The sequence below is a fragment of the Mya arenaria genome, chromosome 3 (genome assembly GCF_026914265.1).
Source record: "Mya arenaria isolate MELC-2E11 chromosome 3, ASM2691426v1".
Taxonomy (NCBI): Eukaryota; Metazoa; Mollusca; class Bivalvia; order Myida; family Myidae; genus Mya; species Mya arenaria.
Genome location: NC_069124.1, coordinates 42,317,692 through 42,339,061, shown reverse-complemented (window position 1 = coordinate 42,339,061; position 21,370 = coordinate 42,317,692). Strand labels below are relative to the sequence as shown.

Sequence of the window (21,370 nt, the reverse complement as noted above, 5' to 3'; positions counted from 1 at the left end):
AGTTTTGTACTGCATTTAATGGTAAAAAAACGAATGCTAGTTTACTTCGGACTGTTATTATGTTTTCTATAAATCAATATTTAATTACGAAAATTGCTGTGTAATATTTACAATTGATTAATATTTAACTTATAATTATTTTTGGACTAGGGCCCTTGTGGCCTAGTTCATAGCCATAAACACGCTATCGGCATTCTCAAGCCGCATCTGGGGGTTCACTGACGTAATGTATTCATACGCTGTATTATGATTGGAATGCCGATAGCGAATTTGAATAATCAAAGTAGTACCAGAACTGATTACAATGAAAACATCCAATAAAAATAGTTCTCCTAACAATTCAAGCTAACTGTATGTTCTTTTAATGAAGCACACGAAATTCATACGTAGCGAGTGAGTTAATCGGGTTATCTACATGAATGTTCGTGCATACGGTCAGATTATATGCAATAAGAATATGAACATATTGGAAAAGTATGCGTCGAAATTTTTCCGTTCAATGCTCTGTATTGATACACTGGTATCCTCTTTAACCGCGGTGCCCGTCGCGCATTCGAAATGTCTTTGTGAATTCACACGTAAAGCAAATAAAAAGTGCGGTCTAAGTTTGTCATATTTCCGTTCGAAAATTAATGTTTTATGGCTTAAACCGTTACTAACAGTTTAAGAATAATGCTTAAAACATCAATTTTTTAACTTTAATATAAAAATTTGCCATCTAAATTTTGGTCAGCAGTCTTATATAACTGGTTTCTATGGATTTTTGCAAAAAATGGCTCGTTCCAAGACAACAAATAAAAAAAGTTGTCAAAATGAGACTGCAGCTTTAAACTCATAATAAAATTTCAATGCACTACATTTGACATAATTTTAAACAGATGAAAAAATGTTATTTTTAAAAAGCACAATAAATCCTTTATGTGCCCTTACATTATAATGAATTTATTCAGATCATAATTAAGTGACTTTTCTTCCACTTAAATGTGAACAAGAAAGCTTGGGATTGAACACTAAATGAAACAAGAATGAAATTAAATGAATGACAAAATATCATCAAAATTATACACACAAATGTCCTTTGATATATACAAAAAATGAAACTTTTTAGACTTTCAAAAATTTAACATTTACTAAATACGGTTATATAAAATGATGAATACATTGTAGGATTTGATATCCTACTAGATGTAACTCGGCTTCGTTCATTTTTCTAAACTTTCTCTCAGTGATGAGGAATAAATTTTATTCACTGCAGTTGTTTTCCAAGTTTATGAAAATAAGAACAATTGAAACAATTCATTAACTACTGTTGATCAGTGCAGATTGTGGGAGGTCATGGTTGATTTCATTGAACCACCAATAAGCCCTGCCAAAATTGGATACTGAAATAATATTGAAATAACAAGCGAAATGTTAGTTTGAATGATGAAAGTCATGAAATATGTGAAGTATTGAAAAAGAGACCATTTTTTCAGCTTGTGTAAAAAATGAGAAAATTGTTAAGTAAAATTATCAATTGTTTATCAGGAAAATGTTGAAATCTCATATTAAGGCCTATAGTGATCATACTTGATTGCTATGGTATTGGCACTTATTGCAATATGTTTTATTCATTGCAATATTTATGTAAAACATTAATTATTATGTTGACTTAAGTTTGTAGATAAAAACTAATGGTATAGGTGATGTGAGAATGATCTCGTAAGTCTTTAAAACCCCTTTTGGTTTTGTGAGTTTTTTGCTCCAGTCTTCAGTTTAGCTTTTGAAGATTTTCAAAATAACTGCAAAACAAGTCCAGCTGTCTAGAAAGACCATGTCAAACCCTGACCAGATATAATTTCTTGTCTTGTCAAATTACCAGCTTGGCAATGGTTTTATCATAACATAGGATATTGGTTTTAAAGAACATGTTAGTGTTTTTGTATGTGGAATGAAATATCATAAGTGGCACTAAATTGAACATAATTTATAGTTCTCATTGATATTACACATAGCCCCAAGTACATGTTGATCTAAGATTTAAGGCATGGATGGAGTCAGAGCAAGAAAAATGCATGTTAATACATTGTACTTTCAAACGCAAGAACTGTTTGTTTATTCAAGTAAATAAAGCAATCCCCACACCAAGGGAATGCAGTATTGCATTACCAGCTCAATTGACATTATGAGTTGGAGTTCTAATTGCTGCAATTAAAGGCACATCTGGTTTTCAGAATTATTCAAACTCTGATTTAGCAACGTTAATATAGTTATATGAACTACTTTTGCAAAATGAAAGCTTTTTTAGATTTACAAGGACGGGTGAAAAGTATTTGCCAAATGTACTGCAACACCTGACACCTGTTGCCTAGGAATCCAACAAATTCTTGGCACTCCAAATGTAACAGTACTATTCAATTTGAATTGCCTGAAAAGAAAGCTTCTTGATTCTACATTCAACATCTTCTTTCTGTATGACATATTGGACCAGGAGAATCATGAACCTACAACCTTTTGCATCTATTGAGATAGGGAGCTTTCAGGACAGTGACAGGGGATAATACAAGAATGGCAAACTGCTGCATTTATTGAGTTATCTAATGCATACAAATTAAGACGGAGAAAATAATTCTTAATTTTTCCAAACTACTTCCTTGAGCATCTTGTACATGTATGTAGTTGTCTTTTACAATGATTGTTCAAAGTTACAATAGCCCTGTGGGTTAAAAATGCTTTGTCCACGGGGTAACAAGTTTTGTACATAATAAGGTTATAAGTACTGCGAGGAGGTTGTATTCGACTCAATTAGATTTTTGCAGATTCAGATTTCACAAGGCACAAGCCGAGTAAAATCAAAATCTACAAAAAACTACCAGAAGCAAATATGACATTCCGCCATATCCAGATCAAAAGGAAGTACTAATAACCCTTTTATTATATATATTACTGATTAGATCACTTAGAAGCCACATCTTTGCATAATAAATTTCATTTTAAGGATGCACTCATTGGTTTAATGACGTCAATTCAATATTGCGCAACATACTTGTTATGACGTCACAAGAGTGGTATATGGCCGTATTGCACTGGAGCGGAATATGGGTTAAAGTATTTTGTGATATGTATTGCATGTGGATTGATGATGGGTATAAAATAAAGAATAAAATTATGTTTGGTATTCCATTCTCACTAGAGTGTGATGAACTGCTGACACCATGTTATGAAATTTGATGGTCAAAGTATTTAAAAGACATTTAAATATTTCATACTTTAAAAACGATATTCATCTCATCTTAGTCTACTCAACTTGCTTTGCTATGTACAAAAGTCTGCAGCAGTAATATGAATAGCATTAGACAGAAGGCAGTGCCTAATATTTATCAAAAGCACTAAGTTATCATGGTAACATGTTATATGAATTGAATACCAAGCACAAATTAAGAGGGACAAAATAATTCTTCACTTTTTAAATAAAAACTACTTCATAATAGCACTGTGTATGCAGTCTGACATAGGTGTACAATGTAGATGTCTTTTACAAAGATTTTCAAAGTATGGCCCTATGGTTTAAAGCTCTCCTGAAAAAGAGGTGACAGGTTTTCTATATAGTATATAATTACATCATTGAAAATCTTCTCTGAAACTGCAAATAACAGTCCTTTGATATAAAAGGATTTGATCAAATTAAAGAAGTATGTGTGCCAACCACGTAAATTAATTTGTACAAGTCTGATTTGACGACTTTGAGAAATTCAAAAGAACTATGACTTTATCTGATTTAACGCTTTAGCCCCCACCCCCCACCCTCCACACACACTTAACTAGATTTTTCAAATTTCCTTTGCAGCTTGCAAGCAGTTTTAGTCTAAAGTTTAAGCTAGCCCATTAAACAGTGGCCCCTTGTGATGTGAGCCGAATTTTTCAATGCTTAGAACATGGTTGTCAACATTCCCCTGAATGAAGCCCTAGTCCATCAGTGCTTTCAGTACTTTGATTAATATACGTATGGTGGTCGGTGTAGATAAAGCAGGTCAAATCAGCCAATTCAATAACGATTATTTTAAGGCTTAAACTAGGGCCCATGTTAGCTTACTGTTTTGTTTGTGTTCCTGTTGCATCGCAGCGCATATAATGCAATCGGGGAGCGACAGATCAATGCATATACGTAAAAATGTGATAATTTATTACAAACCTTATAATTAATGTCATCAATTATTATTTATTTTATGTTTTAAATAATGTAATACAAAAAGGTATTTATTTGTGTATGTCTTCAAGGGTTTTGAACCTGGATCGTTTCAAGGAAATGACAAAACTTCTATCGCAGACGTGGCAATTAACTTTGTTTCTATATAAAAAGTTCCTTCTGGTTAGAATAATATTATAATTACAATTGCAATGAATGAAGTATTCTCAAGACACAAAATCTGCCAAATTTAGATATAAGCTCCAAAATCCCTCACTCGAGCATGGATACTTCAATAGTCCACTCCAGCCCATGACCTATACTTAGAAAATTCAACGAGTCCATTTATGATATACGCATTTTGATATAGGGAAGTCAACAAATGAGTCTATTTGGAGGAGCTGCGATTAACACATATGGTGGGGTGAGATAATACACAGAAGAACCAACCTTCCCTCGTTCGCCAATTCCAAAGTTCTTAGAAATTATTTTGAGCATGAGGGGTTGATCCAAAATATTGTTATAATAATGCAGCAAATTTGTGATCGCCTGGATCGTTTCAAGGAAATGACAAAACTTCTATCGCAGACGTGGCAATTAACTTTGTTTCTATATAAAAAGTTCCTTCTGATTAGAATAATATTATAATTACAATTGCAATGAATGAAGTATTCTCAAGACACAAAATCTGCCAAATTTAGATATAAGCTCCAAAATCCCTCACTCGAGTGTGGATACTTCAATAGTCCACTCCAGCCCATGACCTATACTTAGAAAGTTCAACGAGTCCATTTATGATGTACGCATTTTGATATAGGGCAGTCAACAAATGAGTCTATTTGGAGGAGCTGCAATTAACACATATGGTGGGGTGAGATAATACACAGAAGAACCAACCTTCCCTCGTTCGCCAATTCCAAAGTTCTTAGAAATTATTTTGAGCATGAGGGGTTGATCCAAAATATTGTTATAATAATGCAGCAAATTTGTGATCGCCCTGTAATATGAAGTTGGATTACAGGGATGAAGTCAAAAACATTTCAGTGCTTATATTTGAAGTGTCACTTTAGCAATCCGACCTATGAATATGCTAGTTCTTTTATTGAGCCATTCCATGAACAAGCCCAGCAGTCAAGAATTCACAAATACCCCGATGATAGGCACAATGTAAAGATCCAAAACAACACTTAGTGAGGTACACAAACGTACAAACACCACACACAATGCAGAATAACTTCAAACAATCATATGGAATTATAACCTGATAAAGTAATTCAAAGTACTATGCGACCTAATACAGACATTACATGTAAACAAATGAATAAAGCCGGGGCAACAGTTCCAACTAAATATTATCAGACAGCCATCTGTGTTAGCTCGCCTTAGCAAATTGATGGTTTTAAACTATGTTTTCATAATGTCTAATAACGAATACATTATTGTTCAAACCAGGAGGAAAGCGAAATAAAAGAATATTAAAACAAAATAATAAATAATACAATAACGAAATGAATCAGAACTTTTCGATACAGGCTGCATAAGCTGGCTTCCGTTAGTGTACTTAATCCGGTCTTTAGGATAGCTTGAGATTGCTATGAGAAACATCCTTTGTACACACGAAAGGCAAATATTTTATAGAACAATTTCTGTTCCTGAAGGAGTCGGCGTTTGTCCCTTATCTAACCTGCCGCAGTTTTCAAGTTTTCCTAATAACCTAATAGACAGGTAAATAATCCCTGCTTCTTGGCGGTCATTTTTGTCTGAAAATGCAATAGATTTGACAATGTTTCATAGTGTCAAAAAAAAAAACATTCCTGTGAAACGACAAATCCCTGAAGGTGGTGAAGTTGTGATTTGTCAAAACAATCATGCAGCCAACGTAAAATAATAAACATTAAACCGTAATTAGGTTAGAAAAAACTGGATGGCAAGTTGAAAGCAAGACGTAGTTTAAAAGTAACTTAAACAGGAAAGTGTTGAAAAGAGTGAAATAGCTCTGAAAATATTTATGGACGAATGTATTTTTTCCGCCATGTCCTAACAAGCTTTCAACAATCACAATAGTAAGCAATGCTTAAAATACACGTCAGTATTAAATAATATCTATATCAATGCTTCAGAACTATACATCATTTCAAGTTTCTTTTCAAGCTTAGTAAAACTTGTTTATTACACCACCTGAATATAACGACATTCTCCGTATACCGACCCTGAATATAACGACATTCTCCGTATACCGACCCTGAATATAACGACATTCTCCGTATACCGACCCTGAATATAACGACATTCTCCGTATACCGACCCTGAATATAACGACATTCTCCGTATACCGACCCTGAATATAACGACATTCTCCGTATACCTACACTGTTATTCAGTTATTTCACTTTGTTTTATACAATAAATCAACATTGCTTAGACCGACAACCTGTCAGTACCGACAATGGGAAATTGAAGCACTTGATGTTGTTCGAAGGAAGCTTTACCATACAAACCACTTGTAAAATACATGTGATAGTGTCAGTAAAACATGTGTTGTTTACAGATGTATATGAATATTTGCGAGATGTTCACAATAAATCCAGAACTAAAATAAATTTATTTAAGACACGCATTCATTGGCACCTCAATGATCACAAATTAAAGCGTAGTGCACCAAGTATAGCAAATTATATTCGTAAGGTTAAAACGAGGAACATTTTGTTAATAAAAGGCTACATAGAACTTTGTGACGAATGCTTGCTTGATTATGCTTCGGTGTTGGTTCAGAACTTCTACATTTAACACAAAGTCAATCTTATGTGAAACTGCATAACCGATTTTTGTTATTTACTCGTATAAAACCCTGGAAGGGAACATAAAGTGATCATGCTTATTGTTTAAGTCCAGTTTCAATTCATTTGTACTAAAACCAATACCAAAATGGTATGGCTCCTATGATTTCCAACCATAATATAATGAAGATGCATTTTTGAGTGGGGAGTCTGAAAAGCTCAAACAGGAAAGGCAAAGAAAAGAAAACAGTATCACAGAAATTCTTTCTCACGTATAATGACAGAAAAAAACGTGTTTGCAATGAAAAACTGAGTCTGAAACCATAATATAATGTTCTTATGCTAAACCGAGCCTGATTTTTTTGGCAATACGCCATGTTTGTTAACTGTATATTTTAGCTCTTTCAAAATTGTAGTGATCAAGTTTGATAGTTAAAAATGTATTTTTGATACTTATTGATAGAAGGAGAATCAATGTAAATTGCGATGTGAAGATAGATTATTCACGGAATTAGAGCTTTGATAACACTAAGAAATAAATCATGGTATTAATTATTGCCGAATTTTGATATAATATGTGCTCATTTTTGTTACGTTTATTTCTTCGACGGACGTTCTAAGAATTTGCGCAATCGTGTCACTGGTTGTGTTAACAGCTTTAGTGGTATTAAAAAGTTGATAGAGAGCTTTCGAAACACAGTATTTACATTTTATTATATATATATAGCTAAATGTACATGTTCAACTTGCAGATGAGTTTAAAAGTTTGCGAATTTTCAGTTTAAATGTGTACTTGTAGGCCTGTTGAAACTTTCATTAATCAATAACGTCGTGCTATCGTCATTCTATACTACAATAATGTTATCATATCCGCATGACTTAGTGCACAACAAGTCGCCACCGCGTACACATACCCGTACAAGTATTGTTCTTTTTAAATGTGTACATCTCTAATGATTCAAACGGACTAGAGAATAAATAGCAACAAATTTGGCAAGTGTTCATATCTTATAACAAAGACCGCTCGTTTTAGGGCTAAATAATTAAAGACCAAAGAGACAATCAAGACAAAAACACAATTCTGATACATATTAATATGTCGTTGAATACACAAACAATAACGGCAATGCATTGCTATTTCCTGGAAAAAAAAAGATTCATTTCATGTTTAAGGGAAATACGCAGTTTTGATAGAGTATGAGAAAAGACATCTGTGTTTAAAATACTATAAGCAGTTCCAATGTCGTCTGAATTAATTGTAGCGTAATAAACAAATTTCAGACGTTTTTTTGTTGTTCTTTTTTCAAAGGCATGAATTCGAGCCCCTTGAACGCCGTTCATCAGCCTTTCAAATCAAATATGTGCACTTTCATAAATTCAACAAAAACTTCCTGAGTATTAGTTTTATCTGACCAATATTGCCGCTTTAATGTCGCAGAAGGTGTAGTGACCTAAATGGGATTTACGCTCGGATTCAATCGTCAGTTCCAAATTGTTTTCTGTGTCATTAATTAAATGTTCCTGTAAGTAGTCTAGACCTAGTCCTAACCTCGAACTGGTTAACAACCTTCTATGGCCAACTTCTACTCTAAAACTGCCAATAGTTGTTTTAAAGGTTTTCGAGAGAAATGCATCAACTATTGCCCTTTTGTGCAGATAAATGTTTTAAAATCCTTCTAACGGATATCCTTTATCCCGCACTCGGGTATGGATACTTCAATGCTCCACTCCAACCCATGACATATACTATGATATAAAAAGTTACAGTCGAACCTCGTTATGTCGACTTTTTCGGGGCCTAGTGAAAAAAGTCGGGATAACGAAAAGTCGACTCATCCGAATTGCAAAAAATATCACCAATCCCAAAACGTTTGAGTTGGATTGTACGATGTTTACATCCACAATTGAACGGTCTTGTTAAATATTTTCGTCGTGAAAACAGCAAACTTATTATTGAAAAATAAAGTGAAACAAAAGAAGAATTATTTGTATCAAATTTATTTTTATTTTTACGTTTATGGATCACACAAAACACATATTAAACCACAATTGCATACATTTGTACATTGTAAGATTTTATACCTGGTCCTTCTCTGAATTGGTCGACCAGAGCAATAGAACTAACATTTGACATTTTGAAGTTATTCTTACTGTTCCCATTCGGGATTGATATCTACTCGATAAAATGTTCATGTTTTATACAATACCAAACAGCTTGAGCAATAAATGTCTCTTTAATTAAATACATAAACAAACAACTTTAATTATTCGCACTTACAATTACATTTTTGTATCCCTCAATTATGACAGTTTGTTATATTGACACGCACTATATTTTGCGACATGCCGCAGACCGTCATGAATATTTTCACACCTACGTCTCGATCTACAGTTCGACATCAAGAACATAGGAAATGTGTGAAATTCGACCACTGGGACTGAAAACGAGGTCGACATAGCGAAAAAGTCGAGATAAAAAAATCGACACAAACAGATTTATTTCATAAAGAATAAGAAGGAATAAATTCGGGACCGGAAAAAAGTCGACATAACCGGAAAGTCGACTTATCCGACGTCGACATAGCGAGGGTCGACTGTATATGCATTTTGATATAGGAAAGTCAACAAATAATGCTATTTAGAGTAGCTGCAATTAACACATATGGTGGGGTGAGATAATACACAGAAGGTGAGATCGCCCTGTTATAAGAAGTTGGATTACAGGGATGAAGGCAAAAACCTTTCAGTACTTATATTTGCAGTGTCGCTTTAGCGATCCGGCCTATGAATATGCAAGTTATTTTTTAATAGAGCCATTCCATGAACAAGCCCAGCTGTCAGGAATACACATAAGAGCCCTGCTGATAGACACAAAATGAAGACCAAAAACTATACTTAGTGTGAAACACAAACGTACAAATACCACAAACAATGTAGAATAACTTCAAACTATCATATGGAATTATTACCTGATAAAGTACTCTGCAACCTTATACAGACATGACCTGTAAACAAATTAATCAAACAGTTCCAACTTAAAAATTATAAGAAAACCATCTGTGTTAGCTCGCCCTTGCAATTTGAAAGTTTTAAACTATGTCTTCATAAAGTCATATAATGGATATAAAATGGACAAAAAAGGAGAAAAGCGAAATGAAATAATATTAAAACAAAATAACAAAGAATATGAGAACGAAATGAATCAGAACTTTTCGATCAAGGTGGCATAAGCTGACTCCGGTTAATATACTAAATACAGTCTTGAGGATAACTTTAGATCCCCATGAGAAACATCCTTTGTTCACACGAAAGCCAAATATTTTATAGAACATAACAATTTCTGCTCCTAAAGGAGTCGGCATTTGTCCCTTATCTAACCTGCCGCAGTTTTCAAGTTTTCCTTATAACCTAATAGTCAAGAAAATACACATTCCTGTGAAATTACAAAGTGAAGTTGTGATTTGTCAAAATAATCGTGCAGGCAACGTACACTAATAAAGAATAAACCGTAGTTAGGTTGGAAAAAATGGATGGCAAGTTGAAAGCAAGACGTAGTTTAAAAGTAACTTAAACAGAAAAGTGTTGAAAAGAGTGAAATAGCTCTGAAAATATTTATGGACGAATGTATTTTTTTCCGCCATGTCCTAACAAGCTTTCAATAATCACAATAGGAAGCAATGCTTAATATACATGTCAGTATTAAATAATATCTATATCAAGGCTTGAGAAATATACATTATTGTAAGTTTCTTTTCAAGCTTAGTAAAACTTGTTTATTATAGCATCTGAATATAACGACATTCTCCGTATACCTACACTGTTATTCAGTCATTTCACTTTGTTTTATACAATAAATCAACATTGCTTAGACCGACAACCAGTCAGTACCGACAAAGGGAAATTAAAGCACTCGATGTTGTTTGAAGAAAGCTTTACCATACAAACCACTTGTAAAATACATGTGATAGTGTCATTAAAACATGTGTTGTTTACAGATGTATATGAATATTTGCGAGATGTTCAAAATAAATCCAGAACAAAAATAAATTTATTTAAGACACGCATTCATTGGCACCTCAATGATCACAAAATCGAACGTAGTGCACCAAGCAAATTAAATTGGTAGGTTGAAACAAGGAAACATTTTGTCAATAAAATGACTACAAACAACTTTGTGACGAATGGCTGAAAACAATGGAACGATAACACTTCCCATAAAAATAAAGCTTTTACGTTTTAAACATTACACTCTAGCAAGCTATGTACTCGACGATTATGTTTCGGTGTTGGTTCAGAACTTCTACATTTAACACAAAGTCAATCTTATGTGAAACTGCATAACCGATTTTTGTTATTTACTCGTATAAAACCCTGGAAGGGAATATAAAGTGATCATTCTTATTGTTTAATACCAGTTTCAATTCATTTGTACTGAAACCAATACCAAAATGGTATGGCTCCTATTAGTGCCAACCATAATATAATGCAAATGCACTTTTGAGTGTGGAGTCTGAAAAGCTCAAACAGGACGATATCGAATGTTGGATCATCGTGATAACGCCTGCTTTTCATTTTCCTAGACCGAGCCCTGGATTTTGCGATACTCAATGTTTGTTAACTGTATTTATTAGCTTTTTTAAAATTAAAGTGATCATTTTCAATAGTTAAGAAATTCATCTGATACTTATTGATAAGTAGAATCAATGTAAATTAGGATATGAAGATAGATTCTTCACGGAATAGGAGCTTTGATAACACTAAAGAATAAATCATGGTATAAATTATTGCTGATTTTTTAACTTGAAATAGTATGTGCACATTTTTGTTACGTTTATTTCTTCGACGGACGTTCTAAGAATTTGAGGCATTTCGCCTAGTTTGATATTTATCTAGGTTCCGTTTTATTTCCACTTTAAACGTGGGAAGTACTCTGTTAAAGTAGTGAGTTAACATGAGGGCATTACACACAAGTACTTCAAACAATAAAAGGACATGATATATGTCATCGTATGTGATTTATGGCTTATTAAGCGATTAATTTGTATATAAGCTAATAAATCTTACTAATATTGATAAATATATACTTGTTTTATTGTTTATGTGATTGCCTTGGCGGACCACCGCTTTGATTTACATGTAACAACAAAGTAATAGATAACCATTATTGATTCGATTTATCTTACTCGAAAGATGTACGAGTTAACAGCTAGTTGAATCATTCGAAATGTCCTTTTGAGAATGGATATACTGAACGATATACATTTTAGACATTTCAAGTCAAGATTTCTCAATAATTTATTCCATTGCATGCATGGATGGACAAGGCAATCTGAAATGAGAAGTATAACATAAAGACAAAGGAGTACTGTTTGACTTATTTCAGGTTTATGATAAACAATTCAACTTGTCGTTTTATGAATCCTTTGGCGACAATGTTGAACTGTGATGCTTTGTGACCATGTACAATTTCGGCAGCAACTGAAAGGCTTTTGCTGGTTATTAATATGTTGAGAAACTGCTGAAAATACCCAATACATAAAATAACTGAAGTTTGTATTTTCATTCTTTATTTCAATTGAAGTATGATTTAAGTTGGCCTATTTTCAAATATGTTATGACCATAGATGCGTGGTTGTAGTACTCCTTTTGCTATATATCTTAAATTTTCTACCTTTACATTTGCATACCCTTTAAATGGAACCAAAAATAATGAGTCACCAAGCATCATAAATTATTAAAATTGTACATCTTGGATGGTACTTATAAAGCATCTTTTCCTAACTATAGTCACTTTCCAAATTAAGTATCTTAAGGGCTTGTTCATTTTAAGTTGATATATATAGAAGCAAAAAATGTCAGTTCATAACCGTCTTGTATAATCAATAATGAGCATGATAACATACTAGTAGTTGAAAGCAATTGGTTTCAAGCTAGTTAACGGTAAACACAAATGCACTCATCTTACTACAAATCATTTTACTACAACAAACCAACGCACACATCTATTCGTATTGTCATAGTGTTTTCGTATTTTGTTTAAACGCAATTGGAGCAACTCCGTCTTAACAAGCTCAGATGAATATGGACGGTTTACAATGTCAGCATTATTTTAAATCTACCTAAGCTGCAAGTAGGTAGCGTTGTAATTTCAAACTAATAGCCTAATTAAGCCTAATAACTTTACTCGTAGGAATCTTAATTATTTATGCAATAATTCACTTCATTGGGAAACAATTTTAACTTAGAAATACAAATTATACGTTAAAACACTACTTTTAATAAATACGAGTTTTTCATTAATTTTGCAAGCTACTTCTCCTAATGCACGGACAAACATCCGAAGCTGTTTTTGATGGAAAATGACCGAAGTATTCCGATTGGTTTCAAAGATGTGGTCGGCCATGAATTTACAAAACACAATGATTAATTACCAACTATTGACATATCTTCATGGGTCAATCTAAATAAAATCGATCATGTCATAAAACTAATTAGGTGGAAAAAGGCACTGATTGTCTGCTATATAAGACGCGCAATTTGTATAACACGAATATCAACTGTTTGAACCGTTTCATATACGTTTCCAAGTAAGTTGTTATCTTATTTGTATCTTATTTCATTTCTTTCTTTGCCTTTTCCGTGCTAGACAGTATTTTAGCAATATTGTCAAATTCTTATATTTTTTTCTGATGATAATTTCAACAAAATTTATATCTATTGTTTTGCATAAGCTAAAGATATATGAGTAAATGAAAATATACCGAACACATTTGAACATTATCTTACATATAATAACTTTACTAGGTACATTTTGTTAAATTGTGAATAATTTGATTTTCAATAGTATAGTAATTGTTCATCATTTTATATGACAAAGAAAGATGAAATGCGGGTTTTCGTAAAAAAGGACTTTTAATTGGAATGTTTTCAGAGATACACGTGTGCAAATTGTCATTTTTGTCTAGTTTATATTAATACGATTCCTAATTAAGTCGCTAGAATTTATTTTCAACAGTTAAATATCAGAAAGAATGAGCTTGTTTTCTAAACTTTGTTGGAATGAGGTTATTTGACTTACTTTTATAAATACACAACAATCAGAGACTGGCAAATACTGTCATTTTGCAAACCCAGTCCTTTTAAGGTCATTTACATATATACATCAATTAAAAATTGAGCCAACTGAATTAAGCATGTTCGCTATATATCACACGGAGTAAATGTTTACGACAGCTGACATTAAACATCATAGATGATTCTTTTAATACACGTATTTAATATCTATTAATAAACGATTTTCAGGATGATGAAATCATTAATTGTTGCGGCTGCGCTACTGTGCGCAGTAATGGCCCATACATATAGAGGAGGATATGGGGGTTACGGAGGTTACGGGGGATTCGGTGGATATGGTGGAGGTTACGGAGGATTCGGTGGATATGGCGGAGGTTATGGAAGAATATACGGTGGTCATGGTCTAGGTGGATATGGAGGCGGCTATGGTGGATATGGAGGCGGCTATGGAGGATACGGAGGCGGATATGGTGGATACGGAGGTTATGGCGGATACGGAGGAGGCTATGGGGGATACGGCGGAGGTTATGGTGGATACGGAGGTTATGGTGGATACGGAGGCGGCTATGGTGGGTACGGCGGACGCTATGGTGGACATTTTGGCGGATATAGAAGAGGTGAATGTTTTACATTTTACAAATATTTTCATTAAGTATATCAAGTCCATTCGAATTAGCAATCGTTTATAAATAATACTATTTCTATTTTCGAAAGCACTATAATTTCGTGCTTATTGTTCGAATGTTCGAATTGCCTGTCAACAAGAACGTGATGTGTTGTTTGTATTCGATCCATTGGACTCCATAAAAAGTGAACAGGTTCTTAATTATTATTTGTTCTTCTATGCGCGTTCAATCATTTCCTTATTCATGACAACAATAATTATATATCTTAAAATATATGATAAAGTATATAAACTTTTTTTATCTATTAGTTTAATACTTTGTACCATTTCTTTTTAATTATATTAAACGCTTGTAAATGACACCAGATGAAGAACATGAAGTAGAAATAATGAGGGAAGTAAAATAAAGATCTACTTATCCTCTTTATATATTTTGTATTAATTGTTGAAGAAAATAAAGATGTGTTTTGTATGGCCTTAAAGATGTATTATCATTTATATGTTTTCATTATTCCGTTGCTGCTGTTTTTCAGGGAAGTACTAACAAAATCACGGATTTCTTTTTACCACGGACCATCCAGTTTTCTCAAGACATCATTAAACTCTGTAATTTCCTAAAAGTATGTTAACCGATGAATTAATAAAAGCATTTTGAAAAGGACTTTGTTTATGTTTAAAGTTATATTCGACTTTTGACGGCCTGTTTGCGAGCTTCCAATCGCTTTAGAGCGATGTACTAAGTGCGCATACATTCAAAACAAATGCTGAAAAATAGTATCTATAAATAACAAACAAAACCGTACCATATTTGAACATGTACACGATAATCAGCATCGTAACAAAAATACTTGTGTGGCAAAAGCAACAATACAAGTTCGAACCTAAATGACAAAGGCCCTGTGTAATAAGCCCTTAGCCAAATGGATTTCTGATACTAAGGCACGATCCTTTCGGTTGAACATATCTGGTACAGGGTAGCTAGTCATTGTTTAACGTCATGAAAAGTTGTGAGTCATGTTTCTATGGGAACGATATATTTTTGGCGAGTTCACATTCAATAACAAGTCGGTAATTGAGTACACGATAAGTAGATTTCATAATTTTGAACTATGATCTTACTCTTATCATCCTTAATGGAATACGAACAGTAAAATCAGTTGATGAACACTCTTGCCAATATACAACTTAACAATAGTATACAAACATTGGATAATACACACCGCCAATTATGGTCATGTTTTAATAACACATGTCATCGCACAATTATGTTTTTGATAGTGCTGAACGTTAAAATGAAGAACTATCAAAAGTAATGAATACGTTTATGAATGAGTATAAATATAACGCCTCAAATAAACTAAAATAATTGAAACAAAATCAACCAAAGTCATATTGGTCATTTCTTAACTCTGTTATTCCGGAAGCCGTGCACGTACCCTAAGAGAATGAAAGCAATACTTTAAATCAATGAACATGGAAAGTTGAAGTAGCACGAGCGAGGAGTAGCTGTCTCCCTTAATCCAATTGTTAAGTGAGACAATCAATGCCCCTTTTATACAAAATGATATATTAAAATGAATTCAAAATCTGAATAATGGAAATGTCCATCGAAGTTTGACGGGTTTATAAACGAGTTCATAAAGAATTTCTCTCACGTAATGCTGTCCCTAATTAAAAGTTTTACATTGTTTTAACGACAGGTATTAATCTTAAAGTGTGGTCAAGTGTAGGAATTATTTAACCTTTTTTAAAATCAAAGGAAGCAATGATGATTGTAAAAACTATAAACCTAATACTGTTCTGAGCCACATTGGCAAATTATTCACTTCTTAATGCTAGATTAACTTCGTAACTAAAGAACAACCATTTATTAAGTGAAAACGAAACCGGTTTTCGATCAAAGTATTCAACAAAGGCTATATTTTTGCTTACCCAATTTAATTGGATTACTAAGGTCAAATAAAACAGAACTCTGTTGTTACTTCGTTGACTATGCTGCTGCTTTTGATAACATCCTGAGAAATATTATTTAAAGAAAAAATACTATATACAGGCATAAAAGGAAATTCCTTTCGACTGATACAAAACTTATGCCAAACTATTAAGTTCTGTACATCCAGTAAAAAAATATAAATTAAATGTTTTTAAGTGAAGCAATGTCATTCGGCAAGAGGAAAACCTCTCACCAGTATTATTTTCAACATTTTTAACGGCCTAGAACAAGACATTGCAGCTAAAATTAGTAGCGGATTTAAAATAAACATTCAAGATTCATACATTTACGTTTTCATGAAATTCTAATATTACTTTACTTTGACGACACAATACTGTCTGTTAACAGAAAAATGAAAATGATCTACCATCAACACTAAATAGGTTTAATGATATTGCAATGATATGCATCTAAAGGTAAATATTGACAAGACGAAATTAGATATATGTGGCACAAATAATTAACCAAAGTACATATTTCTTTAGGAGATGAAATATTAGAGAATACCAAACAATATAAATGCCTAGTGGTTGTTTTAGTAGCTCAGGAAGTTTTATACATGCTAAGACGCACCTTATAGAACATGCATATAAGACGCCACATCTACTATCCAGAATAATGCAAAATCTTGATTTACCAGTTGACCTGCAATTACAGTCATTCGATAACACAGTTTTACCAATACTTTGATATGCCTCAAATCTTAGTGTGATCGAAAAAGTGCATCTGTCGTTTCTTTGCAGAAAAACCAAAACCAGACAAAGTACACCGTCATATATGCTTTTCGGCGAAACCGACAGATATCCTTTATAAAATCAAATCAAGTAAAATTGATTAATTTCTCGAGAACAATAATCGCAGACAATGACAAACTAAGCTGTGTATGCTATAAGTCAATGACTTCATCAACACAATATACATTTAAATGGTACAAACAAGTGAAAACAATTCACACATACATTAATTGATAGATTTATACCGACTATAATAATGATAAACTACTACTAATAATAATAATTCTAAAGATGGATTTCAATTTGAACCTTATCTCGAAAGACAGTTAAGCTAAACCCTTCTTAAAGGATCACTGAAATCAGAAATCAGAACATTAAATCATAAGTTGTCAGTTGAAACAGGATGCTACTCAAATATTGACTTGAGCCAAAGTAAATGTAATTACTGAAAAAAGAGATATCAGAGATGGATTCCATTATATCCTGTCGTGCCCAGAATTTATGAATATAAGAAAGAAATTAATCCCTATGCACTTCTCTAAAAACACGCATTATATTAGTATAACGAGCTGATGCAAACAAACAATTTTGAAATCCTGCGTAATCTTGCTATTTTCGTCAAATACCTCGTAATATAAAATTATCCAGCTATTATAGGAACATTTGTTTTATTAAGATTTCTTCTGTTTTGAAGTAAAATCTGATCAGTCTGATTTTGTACCTAAAATGTTCACACCAAGAATTTACGTAGTTTAGTGCAATATACCTTGCATACAGAACTAAGTTGATATTAACTAGAATTACTCAATGTTTTATCCATTTGGTAATTTAGTTTTGAACTACATATGATGAAATGTTTTTGATAATCTGCTCAAAATATAAACGACGTGGTATATTTCTGAATTTGCTTATTTTCAGTTTTCACCACAAACGTACTCAACACCAATACAGTTAAATTTGGAAATTGTTGTTTACTCGGTTCAATGCCTGTGCTATGGCAGAACAAGTATTAACCAATCGAAGTTTTATGGACATTTGTAGATAAAAGCATGTGTTAACATAAAACTTGCTTGAAAAATTATTTTCGTTTACATCAATTTAAAAACAATGCAAAACGGATGAAAAACTTTAGAGAAGTCCAATTGCAGATTCAGCTTACATTTCGCTTAATATCTGAAATTTATTTCATTTGCCTAATACAAAATTTACTTTTCCTTAACATTTCAATGGCAATTTAAAAGCACTTTTCTATTTTATTTCAAATGCTCCTGGAATTGTGCTATATATGCTGACTGAAGTTGTTTCTGTTAGGAAACTTTGACCAGTTTAAACTACCTACTACTGGGCGACGGGCGTGTTCACAATTGCTCCACCTGTTAATGTTGTTTATTATAAACATACGTAAAGAATCAATTAAGATATAAGCAAACGTCACAGTTTTCCGGTATGCTAATATGCATAGTCAAAGGTGGTCGTTTCAGTACATAACAACTTTTTTTACTTAAAAAAATGAAATTCCTACGCGGTAGGGAGATACAAAAGGAACTTTTATTTTAAATGTCAATGATACACAAAGGACACGTTCTTTAAAATCTTGATTCTGCATTCGTTTATTTAAAACTCACCAGATCGCTTTTTCTCATCCGGATCGTTGAATTCTTTGTAACCGAAACTTATTTTGCTCAAAGTGCTCGAAGGGGGATAAGGGGTACTACGCATGTTGGGCGTATTCTATCCTTAAATAAAAAGTAAGTTCGACGATTCTAGGGTGGGGGCATTAGAGTATTTTTATGTTTAAAATTAAGAAATAAATATGAACCTGATCTTGACCGTTATACACAATACGGTGATCACGGAGCAGAAAATAGTTTCTGTGGGCTTTACGTAAATTCTCGGTCACTTTCGTGACGAATTCGCCAATGGTAGATTGTATTGAAGCTGCACTCTCACTGATTTACCGTTTTTACAATTTTTTTGATTTTTTTTGTCTTGGAAAGAGCACATTTTTGCATAAATATCTGTAAACCAATGATAAAAGATTGCTTAAAAAAGATCAGAGCGCAAATTTGCATATTTCTGTTCGAAAATTAATGTTTTATAGCTTAAACCGTTACTAACGGTTTAAGAAAAATGCATAAAATATGAATTTTTGAACTTAAATTTATAAATCTGCGATCTAATTTGTTGTCAGCAGTCTTACATCACTGGTTTTTATAAAACTTTCGCAAAAATTGGCTCGTTCCTATACAAAAAATTAAAACAAGTTGTCAAAACGTTCAATCTGTGAGAATGCAGCTTTAATGTATATGATATCAGTACAAAACACGAGCATTTATTAATCCACTGTAGCCATGTGGTTAACATACAGTAGGGTAATAGCAACTTATAACTATAATCATAAAATTATAACCAGAACTGTCTATTAACTCATAATTATTTTTGTAAAAAAAAGCATGCATTATCCATAACGTATTATAATAATTTGTCTCGTTAATTGTATATGTACTCGAAGTAGATGCTTCACTTTTATGATTATGAAATTATTCTATCTTTGTTTATATTTCTATAAATAAATGTTCAAATTACTGTGTTTATAACATATCTAGACCTTACATTAACATTGGCATTATTGAATTAACGTCAAAATGATTTCCATATTCTTCTTATTTAAAGTTCGAAAATTGTATATGGTCTTCATTAAAGAAGCTTCTTCAACTGTTGGCCTTTTTGAAAAATTGTGCCTGAAAAAGTGTTGAACTGTACAAACACAGTGTTTATAATGTAAAATATGATGAAACTTGAAAGTTACAGGTATGCAAAAAATGTATCAATCATTCGTTTCCGTCAAGAACGGAAACATCCGATCATCTCACACGCTACGTAGCCGGTATCCTGACATCCTTGGACAGATGTTTTCCATCCGCGTCGGAGACACATAAGATATACTCATTACTATTTGCTTGTAATGGGTTGGCAGGAGACAATTAATCAGGCAAACCTTTTGTTTGTTTTGTTGAACAATGATAGTGTTGGCTATCATCCCAAGTATAAACCTAACGGCCTGTAATAAAAAACGCATAAATATCACAGTTACTAATAAACAAGAAAAGGTGCACTCATTGTACAGGTCAAAATTGATACGCCCTGTTCTTCTCATTGTACTGTTAACTGGACAAATATTGTAAAACATGATTACCGGTCATTTGTTAATGTCCAATATCAATCAATACAAAAGTATAAATACAAATGCAAATAATGTTAAAGTGATTCAGAAAAATAAGTTGTTTCAGACCTTTACCTAGAAGCAGGGTATTTTTCCCTTGAATAATCATTATACTAGACGTGTGTTACAATTATCTTAGAAATTTGGTTTATTATCCAATTAGTGTGTGTACTTAAAACGGATAAATAAATAATATGTATTTGAATATGTTTTCCATTGTTAAATAGAGATTAAGATAAATCTTGTATTCAAATGGTTGGATATTTAAAGTGAACAAGCTTTCTTTTTCAAAATTGATTTCAAGAAAATTCCTTCGCTCTTCGCTCGCTGACACATAAGTATTTGAAATTTCTTTGCGCAAACATCTTTTGGCTAAATTTTAAAGAACAAAAATTAATTTCATGTAGCCTAGGAAGACAAAAATGGTAAATGATAATTGCAAAATGCCTAACTTATGTTAGCGATCCTAAATATCTTCAAACTATGAATTTTATTGCTTCAATAGATCATTCTATTATGAACTATTATTTACAAATAACCATAAATAGCTATCTTATAAATCACTACAAAAAATGTTTTCAAAGGCTAACAAAAATAAAAGGTCGACAAGCAAGGTGTATATAGGTTACATAAATTATTGACCTTTTTATAAGTATGATTAGAAAAGTAATTCTTTCATTCATTTTGTGAACAGCTTGATTAATGTTTCAATTAGGTTGAAAGAAGAACAATAAATTATGATATGGAGAGTTAAATTATGAATACACTTTTTCTTTATG

General features: G+C 32.6%; 1 protein-coding gene across 1 annotated transcript; it reads left to right on the top strand.

The window, feature by feature from the left end:
- The first annotated feature begins 14,290 nt into the window (after window positions 1–14,290).
- LOC128226031 (uncharacterized) lies at window positions 14,291–15,185 on the top strand. Its single transcript, XM_052935929.1, has 2 exons — window positions 14,291–14,633; window positions 15,175–15,185. The coding sequence occupies exons 1-2, from the start codon at window positions 14,291–14,293 to the stop codon at window positions 15,183–15,185; spliced, it is 354 nt and encodes a 117-aa protein (XP_052791889.1).
- The last annotated feature ends 6,185 nt before the right edge of the window (window positions 15,186–21,370 follow it).